General features: G+C 36.4%; 2 protein-coding genes across 6 annotated transcripts in view; one reads left to right on the forward strand and one right to left on the reverse strand.

Annotated features, from left to right (window-relative positions):
• LOC139954973 (TAF5-like RNA polymerase II p300/CBP-associated factor-associated factor 65 kDa subunit 5L) overlaps positions 1-15,491 on the reverse strand; it is a 76,829-nt gene that overhangs the window by 21,029 nt on the left and 40,309 nt on the right. The window contains exon 5 of one of the 5 annotated variants that reach the window (XM_071955058.1): positions 12,493-15,038. The exons of 3 other annotated variants lie outside the window; for them this stretch is intronic. In XM_071955058.1, the coding sequence (XP_071811159.1) occupies positions 15,034-15,038 (5 nt within the window). In that variant the 3' untranslated portion in view covers positions 12,493-15,033. One more of the 5 variants, XM_071955059.1, reaches the window with a different exon arrangement.
• The window catches only part of LOC139954959 (uncharacterized), a 116,035-nt gene continuing 111,387 nt past the window's right edge, over positions 10,844-15,491 (forward strand). Inside the window, exons 1-2 of the mRNA XM_071954991.1 lie at positions 10,844-11,105; positions 11,860-11,991. Of these exons, the coding sequence (XP_071811092.1) occupies positions 10,862-11,105; positions 11,860-11,991 (376 nt within the window). The 5' untranslated portion in view covers positions 10,844-10,861. The remainder of the gene's footprint in view (positions 11,106-11,859; positions 11,992-15,491) is intronic.

Here is a 15,491-nt window from a genome sequence, read left to right on the forward strand (position 1 = left end):
CTGACGTCACAGCAATATGTCGGTGCATGACTGTAAATGGCAAGACATGAAAATGGCAAGACATGAAAAATGGCAGTTCAGTGCATATATATTACTCCTCTTCACAGGAAAATAGCTGGTTTCTAAATCTTAATATATCTCGTCCAAATACGTTACAATAATCACAAGCGGATATATCTTTTCAAACTTGACTTTCATAGAATTTTCAGTAAATATAAAATAATATATTGAAATGGACAAGGGTGGGGTGGTGGTGGAGGGGGGGGGGGTTGGGGTGAATGTTAATTTTATTACTTAAAAATATACAACCGAGTGCCGATTGTAATTTGTTCATTTGTTAACCCACAGCACATTCAATCGCCACTCTCAAAGGCTAAAAACCCAGAAGAAGAAAAAAGATCTGATTGTTTACATTCTGGTTAGAATGCCTACATTTGTTTGATGTTGTTTTCTTCTTCTTTTGATTTTTAATTGTCAAATCATTCAATACTTTTCCGAACGACTCTTGCTCAATTTTTGAGACCTCTAAACGTAGTCGCGTATACGGTAACAGGTAGAAGGAAATTTTAGAAGACTTTATATATCACACCATATGCATTAGTATACCAGCTATATGAATGACCTGTATCAGCATTACCTCTGTCAAATAATGAAGATTACATTATTTTTTCCCCTTCCCAGTTCTCCCAGCGTCTAAAAATGAACGTATAAAACACATCAGATAATACTGGCTTACCCACCTAAAGAGAAAACTTGGCGGAGCATTAAAAAACAGGCAACATTTTTACCATTGTGCGAAAATCACAAAATGGCCGAAACCCTCAAACCAATGTGAGATATCAGAATCTGTAAGACTACAGCGCTTTATATTAGTGTTCAGCGCCAAAGGTCACACGCATGATCAAAGGGGATCAAGGGTCAAACTTGGCCAAATCAAAGCCAAAAAACGTTACTCAAAACTGATCGTTAGCCATACGACCGATGGATGTCAAACTGGGTGGGTATATGCCTGTGCATATATAGGTTGTTGTGCCTACGTGATCAATTACAAAGGTCAAAGATCAGAGATCAAAGGTCAAATAATTACCTATAAACAACATTTTGACTATATTACGTTTACTAACATATCAATATGGCCCCAAGCCTTCAAACACAAAACTGGCCTAATTTGTGCGATAGAAGCGTTTCGCAAACTATTCATTGAACATTAGGCCGATGGATTGAAACTTGCTTTGTATGTGCCTCGGTATGGGCTGCCGTGCCTGTGTGACGAATAAAGTCATAGGATCAAAGGTCCAATAACAGAAAACAGTATTTGGCCAATATTATATATATATATATATATATATATATATATATATACAAAATAACAATAGAGCTGAACCATGAAACAAAAGACTAATAACCTACATTGTATTAATTACTGATGTAAAATTGCATATTTCACATGATCAAATGAGGTTCAAAGGTCAAAATTGGTAAACTTGTGCACATACCAAATGACCTCAAATGTAATATTACATTATTCAACTTTCAAGTCAATCTTCGGTAGCTGAAGTTGATTGATTAACATTGCTATATAGAAAATATGAGTTTATAAAAACAAAAACTGTTCTTTGAATATTACGTAAATTACAAACACCGAAATAGCTGAAAGTGTTGTACCCATGAGAAAGCAATGAATTCATTGTTTGAATGAATGCTTAGCATGTTTATTTACATAAAATGTCAAAGGTCAAAAGGTCTTTAAAATTCAAGTCTCTCGTACTACAAACTTGGTGAGTCATACCGATGACATCATAGTGGTCATATACCCAAAGTTTGGGATGAGATCTGTAACTTAATGAATTGCCCATTTGTTTCCTATTTACTTTGTGGGAGGGATATCGAATACTCTAAACATGGTATATCTGATAACGCTGTTATCTTAATTACCTTCACGGTGAAGAATTTTGTTGTTTTTTCTATGCATCAGCTATATCGGATTCTATATTCAGATGTTATATACTGTAATAATTATATATCAGAAACTAAATTGTGAATTATTAAAATATTATTTTTATCAGAACAAAATAATTTCTATGCACCATGTATAATACAATCTATATTTTATACTTTATACATGTTTATGTTTATATAGTAGATATCAGAAACTAATTGGTGAATTATTAAAATGATGAGTGTATGGTTATTAACTATAAAATAATGGGGTAGTAAGTAAACTTAAAAATACCGAAACCAATTTTATTATTTAAAAGTAACAATATCAGTCATAAAGACAAGTGCTCTTCAAGCTAATGTAGTGCCCACCATTTTATGTTTGGTCTTATATATATATATATACCATGATGTAAGGCTTATCACAGACACGTCATAAAACAAAAAAATAACTGCATTGTTTACAAGCATTCAGTTTGATGGCTTAATAGGAACATGTGGAAAAAATGGCGACTCAAAAGCGCAACATTTTGACTTTTAAAGTCATCATCACTACAAACCTTGTAGAAATCAGTACTAGTGAAAGCATGAATATTGAGGACAAACCTTGTAGAATTCCTTTGATATGAGTACTAGTGAAAGCATGAATATTGAGGACAAACCTTGTAGTATTCCCTTGATATGAGTACTAGTGAAAGCATGAATATTGAGGACAAACCTTGTAGAATTCCCTTTGATATGAGTACTAGTGAAAGCATGAATAATGAGGACAAACCTTGTAGAATTCCTTTGATATGAGTACTAGTGAAAGCATGCATATTGAGGACAAACCTTGTAGAAATCCCTTCATATGAGTACTAGTGAAAGCATAAATATTGAGGACAAACCTTGTAGAATTCCTTTCATATGAGTACTAGTGAAAGTATGAATATTGAGGACAAACCTTATAGAAATCCCTTCATATGAGTACTAGTGAAGCATGAATAATGAGGACAAACCTTGTAGAATTCCCTTCATATGAGTACTAGTGAAAGCATGAATATTGAGGACAAACCTTGTAGAATTCCCTTAATATGAGCATATTGTAGTGAAAGCATGCATATTGAGGACAAACCTTGTAGAACTAAACTACTTATAATTAGATCCGTTCAAATGTGTCTGTGGGTGATGTTGTTGGAAGGGGCGGAGTGGGGGGGGGGGTTATCGCGGCAGGGGGAAGCAGCAAGCACATCAGAAATACAAATGAGAAGACAAACGAACGAAAACACTAGCAAACGAACTACGATATGCCATAAAGAGTGCTCTAGAATTAGCATAGTTACCAAAGAAGCTTTCATAATATTGTGTATTCATCATTTGAGAAGTTGAACTTGTGATAGTTACGGACTGTTGATGTAACGTTAACGCCGTGGACTAATTTCAATAAATTCGTAATTCGTATCAATCATAAGTATTAATATAGCACGTGCACTACAATAATAAGTGCCTTGTCCAAATGACACCAATCCAATAAGTTGGCCTTCCCTACACTGCTCCACATGGCTCCGTTATTTAGCAATGATCCATATCTTTGCTATAACAAGACGTTGCAATTATAAACAATGTTCATTGCAGACTTTATACGCCCTGAACTATAAACCAAATGATTGAATTTAACACTGTAAAACGTACAGTCCTGAAAATGTTTGCTGAAATTTGAACATAAATGGTAATTACGTTTTTAAAAGTCCACATTTTCCTTACAGAGTACAATAATCCAATCATTAATATTGGTCTTTCCCCAAACAGCTACAACTTTTTTTTTTTATCCCATTTTGGAAGCAACTACATATTTAATATCCTATCACACACAAGGCTGCAGACTTAGTCAAGCCTGATAATGACATCACATACGATTAATTTTGTTGAGTTCCTCTTTGCTTTTTATTTATTACATTGTTTATGTCATGTAATAAAGATGGCTTTTGCAAATACTGAAACTCAAATAATGAACCTGTTATCATGACCTATAGTAATTAATATGGTTTCACTGTCAATCCTGCTAACAATCTACTTTGAAGATGTGAGAGGAGACAAAAAAAAGAGTTTCAGATCCCAGTGACACTATGACATCACAGACTTAGGAAATAACAGCTCCAAGACATTTGCAAACTAGGATATCTGCCAGACAGAACAGGAATCTTCTTAGCTGTTTGGTGGGGGAGAGGGTCGGGGTGGAATGGGGGGGGGGGTAACCTTCGTAGCAGGTGTGGATATGTACAATATTCTAACGGTATTACGGATATATATATATATATATATGTATTTATATAAGTAAGGTAATGTCATTTTACCTCTTTCGTTCGTGCAATTTATCACGACTTAACGACTAATATATATATATATATATATATATATATATATATATATATATATATATATATATATATATATATATATATAAGCAAAAGATAATGGTAGTGTTTATATGTATTAGAATATTATGAGAATGAAGATAAATTTGTCTTTATCCTATATCTTCACAGGCCCCCTTATTGGCTTTAACGCCGACTTGGTATAGTCCTGTGTTTACCACCTGCCCCATAGGATATGATCGAGTGTAATGTGGTATCTATACATAATCAAATGAGCTTTGTTAACATTTTGATCTGAATTCTTAAAGCAGCATTTTGCGTTTGGTCGCCGTTTTCTATTTTTTGACATGTCCATCGAGTTTTTCACATATATCAATCACAAAACAGCAAACTAAGATGTCAGCCAAGTTTTTCCCTGCCAACATCGTTAATTGGCTAGTAATTAAAGATATTTGCAGAGAATGAGAAAAGTATCCACGACAAAATTCCACATTTAAAATTGATCGCATACAGTACCCCAAACCCACTAGTTTGAATTCAACCAATCAGAGATGCAGGTTTAGTTATGAGCCGTTGCTAAAAATAGATTCAAGACTTTGCGTTGGCACAACCAGGGAGTTGTTATGGAACTCCCTGGTACAACTGTCATATAGACTGTACACAAATCAAGCTTGGTGTTGGATTACGTATTATAAACAAAGTTGAAAATTTTTCGACCTTTATGCCACTATTTGAAGTAAGATTTAAATAGATAAGCTAGTTATGTTTGTCGTTATGGCATAGTAGATTCAGTGAGGTTGAGAAATATCATAGAAACGGACGCAAAATGCTTCTTTAAATGCTTAATCGTTCCATTCCCGGTTGGTTGATGATGGCGGTATTTAAATACTACAATCGTTAGAAATGTTGCACATGTGTACAGTAATGTTACCAGTGCAATCGGCATTGAAAAGCTTGTCAGTGGCGGCGGAACCGGGGGGGCTTGGGGGGGGCTCAGCCCCCCAATGAAAAAGTTGAGGGGGCAAATGCATGATAAGCCCCCCCAATATTTACCAAGGCACCGAAACGTGCATCTGCCCATTTTTCAATGCATACTTGTCGATCTGTCCGATGCACACGTATACTATATAGGTGTAATAATTTTAGTAATTGCTGGGGGACCCTCGGCCCGTCCCCTAGCTATAGACCACATTGTCACCCCAACCGCGTCTTCACGCCCCGTGAAAAGTGGAAGCAGTGAGTGTGAGTACCGGTAAGCGTAACACAACTTCGTCTTAGGCCAATGACTTGCCTCATTTCAGCCAGTTCTCCAACATCCCCTTACTTAGTGGCGGAGCGTCCATATATACAGTCAGGGGGCGGATGCCCCCCCCCCCCCCTGACGGACTCAAATGGACTGCTGGCGCCCTTTTCAGCTTTTCAATACTTTTTACTTATTCGCGATTATTGACTATTTTATTGCGCTCTCATATACCTATTGACATTTGTCATATTCTGTTGGTGTAATTTTCCGACAAAATGGCGACGACACCTATTTATTCTCCGTTTATCTGCAAATTAGCAAGGCCCGGAAAGGGTCATTTCCTGCAATCTAGGGAGCATTTTTACTCAAAAATTTTCTGTAAGCTGCGCGCCAACCTGTGGTGGCGCTCCGCTTAGATAGTGTCGAAAGCGCCCCTATAGACCATTCTTGCCCCCCCCACCTGACCAATACCCCTAGCTCCGCCACTGCCCTTACTACACTCAAAAACGCCTTTGCGAGTACACTACGAGTAATAGCAACTCTTTTAAAACACCATCGAATTTACAAATTACAATGTTTTTACAGACTTTAACGTGCAATCTGAGAAATTGCAGGCTTGAGACCCATATTTTAGGGCTAGGTATTCGCAGCATAAAACACTCGGGAAGTGCCGTTTCCGGCCATCTGGGGGTTTGACAAAAAACCAAAATTTTCTTGTACGCTCCGCGCCAACCGATGGTGGCGCTCCGCTTAGATAGTCTCCACACATTAGCCCCCCCAATGATTTTTCCGTTCCGCCGCGCCAGAAGCTTGTACGTGACTCGGACTTGTCTTGAACTTGGCCCACATAAGATTCGAACTTCCGAATTAAGACTGTAGCGAGAATCGGACGTGAACTCGCATCAATTATATACATCAATTATATATGTATGCTGGAAAGTTGCTAAGTATTAGACCCACGCGACAGGTATCACGTGATTTCTATATGTACGTTGTCAAAATAATTTTTGTTGATGAAATATCGACCGACAAATATAGGCTCATGGACTATTCAAGTGGTTTTTTTTTTATTCTTATTGACAATGCATGCATTTGATGTCATCTACTGTCTTATGCGTTCATTAGTGCATTAAGGTTGTTGTATTTCATATAGATAAATTAATTAATATCATAGGTTATCATCAATGTCTGTATGGATATTGTTATGAACAGCGTCATTACAAGGCATGTGTGTGTGTGTTAGCAAGGACAAATTGATTTTCAATGCAAATTTCTCTCACTGGTCAAAAAAGAATTGACTATTAGCTATTTAACGTCTCTTTCATCCTCGTACTAGGTGAAAGGGATTAGTAGACAGCACATAACAACAAACATTATAAAGTATATGATCATTTGATAAGATCTATCTCTGATCAAGTAACTTCATGAAAATCAAGAATTTTATATTTCTGAGGGTGTCATTTCAAACGGGTCTCACAGCTGCGCCAGACTGCCCCTTATGTGATCCTGGTTTATACTGTCCTACACCTGGCCTCACAGAGCCCTTTGGTGACTGTTTTTCTGGACATTACTGTGAACTTGGTGGAAATGCTCCTATATCCTTCCAACCAGAGCTGGGGATACCTCTGCCCAGTGGGAAGGTACTGCCCAGAGGGTAGGCTACACCTGTACCACTCGAGTGTCCACCAGGAAGTTATAATCCATATGAAGGTAACCCTATACCGATTGAACAAGGGTATCCGTTTTATTTTGATTTCTCTTTTTAATAAGCATTTCTTGTCTCTTGACCATTATACCACATGGGAATAGGATTAACCAATGGGGAACATGGATTTTTCTTTTATTGTAGATTTAAGCACTAAAATGGTAATTGTGTTGGGGATCTAGAGTTGGTGTAGGTACAAATAACTGTATACCATCATTATTTGAGTATCTTGATATGGTGAGTGACTTCGACAAGCATGTCAAATTCACCTGGCACTGTTGGTTGCCAATCTTGAGAAAAGAGTATATTGCTGTTCTGAATTATCTCACTTGATGTCTCGTATAATTCCTTTTCATTCATTAGAGGAAGTCTGCTTTTGTGGATTTATAAGGCAGCCTCTCCCCCCTCACCCTCCCCTCTCCTACCATTACCTCCCTCCCCTCCCCCTCCAAGTGGACACAGCTTGGCTCTTTCCTAACATATGACGTTTATTTAATCTATAAACTGGAGACGATGATGGGCTTCACCCATCTTTGCACTTCTATTTTTTGTTGTTTTTTATATGTGTTCTCCTGAACGATACCTTTAACTGTTGTTTATATTTATAGGTCCATTTCATTGGCGTAGGAAGGTACTTTTGAGTGGGGCGGCTGAAGACTGATGGCCGGCCTGGGGGAGGGGTCTAAGGGGAGGGGGTGTCCCCCTGGAATTTTTTTGCATTTCCAGGTGGCCTCAGATGCAATTTGGTGCAATATAGCACACTTCAACTCCCACTCCATTTTGTAAAGAATTTTGCATTTTCACCTGGCCTTAAATGCAATTTGGTGCTCCAAATGAGATTTTTTTCTCATTTGGAAATGAAAAAGGGGTTTTCTGACATGCGGAGCGGGGGGGGGCGGAATGATACTTCCGCCCCCCCCCCATATTTTTCACTGGGGGGCTGGCGCCCCCAGCACCCCGGTTCCTACGCCCTTGGTCCATTTCGTCTGTGATCAGTGAATACCTCCATCGCTATCCTCATTCACAGATGAGAACCTCCTCTCACCCTCCATCCCAAGCCTCTTTCGATCTCCAAGCCCACCCGTCAATCTGATTCTTGAACGTAATTATTCCTTCTCCTCACTCAGGTAAAGACACAATGCCTCAATTCCAAACCCAGAGGGTAAACATGTCCTCCGTGTCTAGTATTTTACTGACAATACCAGGCATGAGCGAATATCCGAGATTCCTTTTCTACCTCGGGACAAAAACTATTATCCTAACAGACTATAGCATACGCAAACTGGAGACTGTACCGCAATTTTTGCAAAATTCTGTAATTTTTAATTTAACACCACTCAGGCTCATCCCTGCAATACAACAAGTCAGCCATGTCCAAACGCGGCACCGAGAGCCGCATGCTGCACCTAAAAATATTCTGGCGGCACCTGAAAAAAAAACGAAAGGTGCCGTTTGCGTCACTGAGATCTGGTCACCGTTTGTCAAAAAAAAAGTTTACTTCATCACTCCTGCCAGTCCTGGGATTCAAAGTTGGCTGCTTCGGCTGACTGGCGCTTTGATGTCCGACGTCCATGTACGACTAGCTAGAATACGATGTATGTGCATATGCACTGTCAGTGTAATAAGTGTATGCAGTAGCCTACAGTGCAGTGTGCGACTGTACGTGTATGCATGTATAGGAAAATTGTTAATTGGTGGCGCGCTTGCATTCCAGATGGTCACACATATCACTACTATTTACTGCTTTGGACCCTCAACATCCAACAACTTCCCCCTCCCCCCTGGTAGTCCTGTACAGGACTCTTGGCCCAGGTGTGGATCCAGGAGGGGCGCACACGGCGCACGCCCCCCCCCCTCTTTTCTATGACCACTGATTGTTTGACCATACTCCGAAAAATGAGCAATTATATATGGAGAATATCCTTTCCAGATGCTGGGAAATCGCATCTGAGCGCATCTACAATTCGAATTTTCTTGGGGGAGGTCCCCCAAACCCCCAACCATGCTTTCTCGCCATCCGTGCTCGCTCGCACCCGACCCACATTAGTTGACGCAACTCACAAGGTAGTAAAAAAGTTACAACATCGTGGGCTCGGTTACGTCATAAGTAGAGTTGTGTGACGTCATCACTCACTAATGTTTGCACGCGGCACTCAAAAATAATTCAGTGGAAAATGCGGCATTGAGTTTGTGGGATCTTGGACAAGTATACAACAAGTATGTTTTGTTTTTCTTTGATTAATTTTCTTCTTCACTGTTCATTGTCTATTTTACTGGTTGTATCCTGCGATGTCATGTTTTCAGTCACTGGCAGGTTTAGAGGTTTCTTTTATTTTCCGTTCATGTTTTTCCGTTTTCTTTGTCGATTTCTGTATTCTTCTCTGTTTTCTGATCTTGTAAACACTATTGTCTGTGATTGCTTAACAAGTTTTGTTTGTTATCCTTCAGCAATTCTTTTGCACTCAACTTTCCTACCTACAAGCATCCATTTCATTATAACTTAATTTCACCATACAAGTTTCTCTACAAGCCTGCAATATGCTACCAGCTGGGATTAAATCTGTCAGTGTATTGACACATAGAACTGTGATTCTATATGCAGAGTAGACTATTAAATGATGTTAGAAATGTATGGTAATGTAGCATAAGGTAATGTAACTTGGTGTAACGTAACGTAGCGTAATGTAATGTATCGTAATATAATGTAACATAGCGTAATGTAACGTAACGTACATAATGTAATATGACATAGGGTAACGTAAAGCAGGGCAAGGTAATGTAATGTAACATAATGTAATGCAACGCATTGTAATGTAACATTGCATAATGAACGTACCATAATGTTATGTAACGAACCATGATGTTATGTGACGTACCATAATGTTATGTAACGTACCATAATGTTATGTAACATATATAATGTAATGTAAAGTAGTGTGTTATAACGTAATGTAACGTTGCATATCGTACCATAGTGTAATGTAATGTAGCGTATATAATGTAGTGTAATGCAGTGTGGTATAACGTAATGTAACGTTGCATAACGTACCATAGTGTAATGTAATGTAACGTATATAATGTGGTGTAATGTAATGCAGTGTGGTATGACCTAATGTAATGCTGCATAATGTAACATAGTGTAATGTAAGGTAGCTGAATGTAATGTATAATGTAATGTAACATAATGTAATGCAATGTGATATAACGTAATGTAACATTGCATAACGTTACATAATGTAATGTAGGGTAATGAAATGGTAAGCTAAAAATGAAGGGTTGTTGTTGTTTCTCAGTTGTGAAAGTCTTTGCAGTCCATAGGCTAAACTATGTGGAGGTGTTTTTTGTTTGCTTTGAAAAGTTCAGATTTGCTTCTTGTGTTTTTCTAATTGATTTCTGTTCAAAGGTAACAGATTTCAAAACTTTTAACATCTGTTGTGACACTACCCAATGATACAGACAACACTGTCATTTGGAATTGTAATGTTACAAAAGCATTCGTACAAAAACATTCATATTTTAATTTTTTTCTTAATAATTTTTTGGCACCATTGTTTTCAATCCTGTAAAGGGCTCTTACATTATTTGAATTTTGTTGTTGTGTTGATAAATGTGCTTTTCAATATGTTTTTCTCTGATGCAGATGGTGTTACGGGAGATATATGCCCCATTGGTCATCACTGTCCAGTTGGCAGTGACCGTCCACTGCCCTGTAACAATGCAACATACATGAATGATGCTGGTGCTGCAGAGTGCCTGACCTGTCCTAAGGGATTTCAGTGTACCCGTGGTGATATCCCTGAACCCTGTCCAGCAGGCTTCTACTGCCCGGAGGGCACCGGTCATGATGTACAACCCTGTCCAGCTGGTAACGATTATTGAATTTCATTCACTCTTTCCTAAAACAGTTATTAACGTTTTGTTGGACAATTTTCATCAATACCGAATACAGATATCAATTCCAAATACACATATCAATTCTGAATATAGATATCAATACTGAATACAGATATCAATACCAAAAACAGATATCAATATCGAACTCAGATATCAATACCGAATACAGATATCAATACCGAATACACATCAATTCTGAAGATAGATATCAATACCAAACACAGATATCAATACTGAACACAAATATCAATATCGAACTCAGATATCAATACTGAACACAGATAACAATACCGAACACATATATCAATACCGAACACAGATATCAATACCGAACACAGATATCAATACCGAACACAGATATCAATACCAAACACAGATATCAATACCAAACTTAGATATCAATATCGAACTTAGATATCAATACCGAATACAGATATCAATACCGAATACAGCTGATCAATGTAAATATTGGATGGTACTGATAACAACTATTCAAACATTAACAGCAATATTTTTGTATTTATACACAGGTAACAGACAGTACATTTAGTGTACATTCTATATTTCCTACCCTTTGTTATATTTTTTTCTTCAAATTTCCTTATATAATGATAATAGATTTTGTCCATATTTTGTTTCTCATAATTTACTTTTTAATATTTTGTGTTGAATTACGTTCCAAATGGGTGTCTACTCTGGTTCTATTTGCATATTTTCTTTTGCAGGAACATTTGGTCCAACGGAAGGCTTGAATTCTATTGATGATTGCACCCAGTGCAGCGGTGGTGATTACTGCGAAACCCCAGGAATGGACGCTGTGGCAGGACAGTGTGATGCTGGCCACTACTGTACCATTGGTAAGTCAAGAAACAGTGTGTGTTCTTAAATAGGAAACATTACACCAGCAAGAATCTTTACTGTCATCGAATGTTGCCCTCTTTGACTCCTTGCTGAAGGCAAAGGGAATCTTTGTGATGGTAATTGCATGTGCGGGTGCGTTTGTTTTGTATTCTGACCGAGGACTTGAACAAAAGAATTTCAGGTCCTCGGTTGTGATTTCTAAAGAATCACCACGTCCTCGGAAGAATGTATGGGGTTATTGTTAAGTTAAGGGTACGTGGATTTGAACAATGGAAAATACAATGGTGTTCTTGGTCTGAATGTAATACAAACATGTGTGCGTGTGCGTGTGCGTGTGTGTGTGTGTGTATGTGATGACTTGCTAGTAGACATGTGATAAAATGGAAAAGTTGGTTGGACCTAAACCTTTCTATGGAGATGCCCTATATTTAGTTCAAGTAGCATTTGTTTATGGTGAAGGTCAATGGTCATTTGAGGTCAGCAGAAGCAAAAATGTGACAGTGGTTTTTAGAAGGGGTAGATTTTAGCCAAAAAAAGGAACTTCAAACAAATAATTTATATTTAACCTTTAATAACCACTACCTCAGAAAACTCTGAACGAAAATTGATTAGAAAATTGTTGCAAAGAAACCCATCTTAGTTATATTTTTTTAAAACCTTCTAAACTAAATATACTAGCTATAAGAAAATGAAAACATTACAAAAGCTTAATTTTTAGCAGTTTGATAGCAGCAGTGGATCTAACGTTGCTTCCCTTGTGCATTCAATTAACATCATAATATTTGATATGGTTAGAAAGAGTAATGAAAACTGTTTAACATGCAGTCTTCGTTTAGCACTATAGATCGTTGCAGAAATAATAACTCTTTGTAAAGTAAAAAATCTGACTAGAAGAAATGAAAGATATCATATACAAAATGATTTATAGTTATCGTTTAAGTTACAAGACTAAATCTAATACCGTTCCCCTCATACACTATATTTTTAATTTTTTTTTTTAGTTAGAAATATTCAATGAAGATGTTACACAATCTTTGTTAAGTTTGCAGAAATAATAAGTCTTTGCAAAGTAAAAATTCTGACTAAAATTAAAAAAGATATCATTCAAAAAAGACTGATAGTTGATATTTAACATTAATTTACAAGACTAAATCTAACAACATTTCCCTTATACATTCAATTAAGATCATATTAATTATTTCTTTGAATTTGAAAATAGTTGTGAAGATGTAACACAATCGTTGTTATGTTTGTAGAGATAATAAGTCTTTGCAAAGTAAAAATTCTGACTAAAATTATAAAGATATCATTCAAAGTAGATTGATACTTAACAGCTAACATTAATTTACAAGACTAAATCTAATACCGTTTTCCCTTATACATTCAATTAACACCATATTATTATTTATTTGAATTCGAAAATAGTTGTGAAGATTTTACACAATCTTTGTGAGGTTTGTAGAGATAATAAGTCTTTGCAAAGTAAAAATTCTGACTACAATTAAAAAAATATCATAAACAATAGACTGATAGTTAACAGCTAACATTAATTTACAAGACTAAATCTAATACCGTTTTCCCTTATACATTCAATTAACACCATATTATTTATTTCTTTGAATTTGAAAATAGTTGTGAAGATGTTACACAATCTTTGTGAGGTTTGCAGAAATAATAAGTCTTTGCAAAGTAAAAATTCTGACTAAAATTAATAAAGATATCATTCAAAATAGACTGATAGTTAACAGTTAACATTAATTTACAAGACTAAATCTAACTCCATTTCCCTTACACATTAAATTAACACCATATTATTATTTATTTCTTTGAATTTGAAAATAGTTGTGAAGATGTTACACAATCTTTGTGAGGTTTGTAGAAATAATAAGTCTTTGCAAAGTAAAAATTCTGACTAAAATTAATAAAGATATCATTCAAAATAGACTGATAGTTAACAGTTAACATTAATTTACAAGACTAAATCTAACACCATTTCCCTTACACATTAAATTAACACCCCATATTATTATTTATTTCTTTGAATTTGAAAATAGTTGTGAAGATGTTACACAATCTTTGTGAGGTTTGTAGAAATAATAAGTCTTTGCAAAGTAAACATTCTGACTAAAGAAATAAAAATATCATATACAATAGACTGATAGTTAACAGCTAACATTAATTTACAAACTAAATTTAACACCGTTTTCCCTCATACATTCAATTAACACCATAACATTTATTTCTTTGAATTTGAAAATAGTTGTGAAGATGTTACACAAGCTTTGTGAGGTTTGCAAAAATAATAAATCTTTGCAAAGTAAAAATTCTGACTAAAATTAAGAAAGATATCATTCAAAATAGACTGATAGTTAATAGTTAACATTAATTTACAAGACTAAATCTAACACCATTTCCCTTATACATTCAATTAACACCATATTATTTATTTCTTTGAATTTTAAAATAGTTGTGAAGATGTTACACAATCTTTGTGAGGTTTGCAGAAATAATCAATCTTTGCAAAGTAAAAATTCTGACTAAAATTAATAAACATATCATACCATCTTTATGCGGATGATACACAGCTGTATCTTTCTTTCAAAACACAAGATTCCACCTCAATTGAGAACATTTTCAGTTTAATGAAGAAATGCATCAATGATATCAAATCATTGATGACTTAAAATTTTCTTAAACTGAATAGTGAGAAGACAGAACTGTTGGTCATCTGTTTAAAATCAACTAAAGCCAAGTTGTTAATTCCATCGTTTGAGATCGGAGATCAAGTCAGCAAGCTGGCAACTTGGGAGTTGTGTTTGATTCGTCTTTAAGTGCTGACGTCCATACTGCTAAAGTATGCCAGAGAGCATTCCACAACATCAGGAACATTTCGATGATTCAACAGTTTATTAACTCCAAAACAACTGCCACTTTGGTGCAGTCGTGTGTTCTGTCACATCTTGACTATTGCAATGCTCTCCTCATTGGATTACCTAAACATATTCTTAATAAGCTTCAACGTGTTCAGAACTGTGCTGCTAGACTTGTCACGAGAGTAAAAAACACCAACATATAACACCAAATCTTAAAGATCTTCACTGGCTTAGAATTGCGGACAGAATCAATTATACAAATTTTTGTCCTTGTGTTCAAAGCAAGGAATGGTTTAGCCCCAGTTTACCTTCAACATCTTCTCCAAGAACACAGACCTATAGCTGGGTGCTTCGTTGAAGCGTACACCATATGCTATCTGTTTCTACCGTTCGCACTTCCACCTATGGGAAACGTTGCTTTGCTAGATCAGCTCCACAGCTCTGGAACAGTCTCCCCTTACATCTGCAAACAATCCAGCATGTGTCAACTTTCCAGAAAGAACTCAAGACGTTCGTATTCGTGAATGCGTATCCATTTCTTTGAAAACTGTTGTGTCCATCTTGGGTACTTTGCTCCTGCAGCGCTTCAGAGAAGTGTTTTTTTTAAGCTGGATAAAAGCGTT

Source organism: Apostichopus japonicus, chromosome 17 (genome assembly GCF_037975245.1).
Source record: "Apostichopus japonicus isolate 1M-3 chromosome 17, ASM3797524v1, whole genome shotgun sequence".
Taxonomy (NCBI): domain Eukaryota; kingdom Metazoa; phylum Echinodermata; class Holothuroidea; order Aspidochirotida; family Stichopodidae; genus Apostichopus; species Apostichopus japonicus.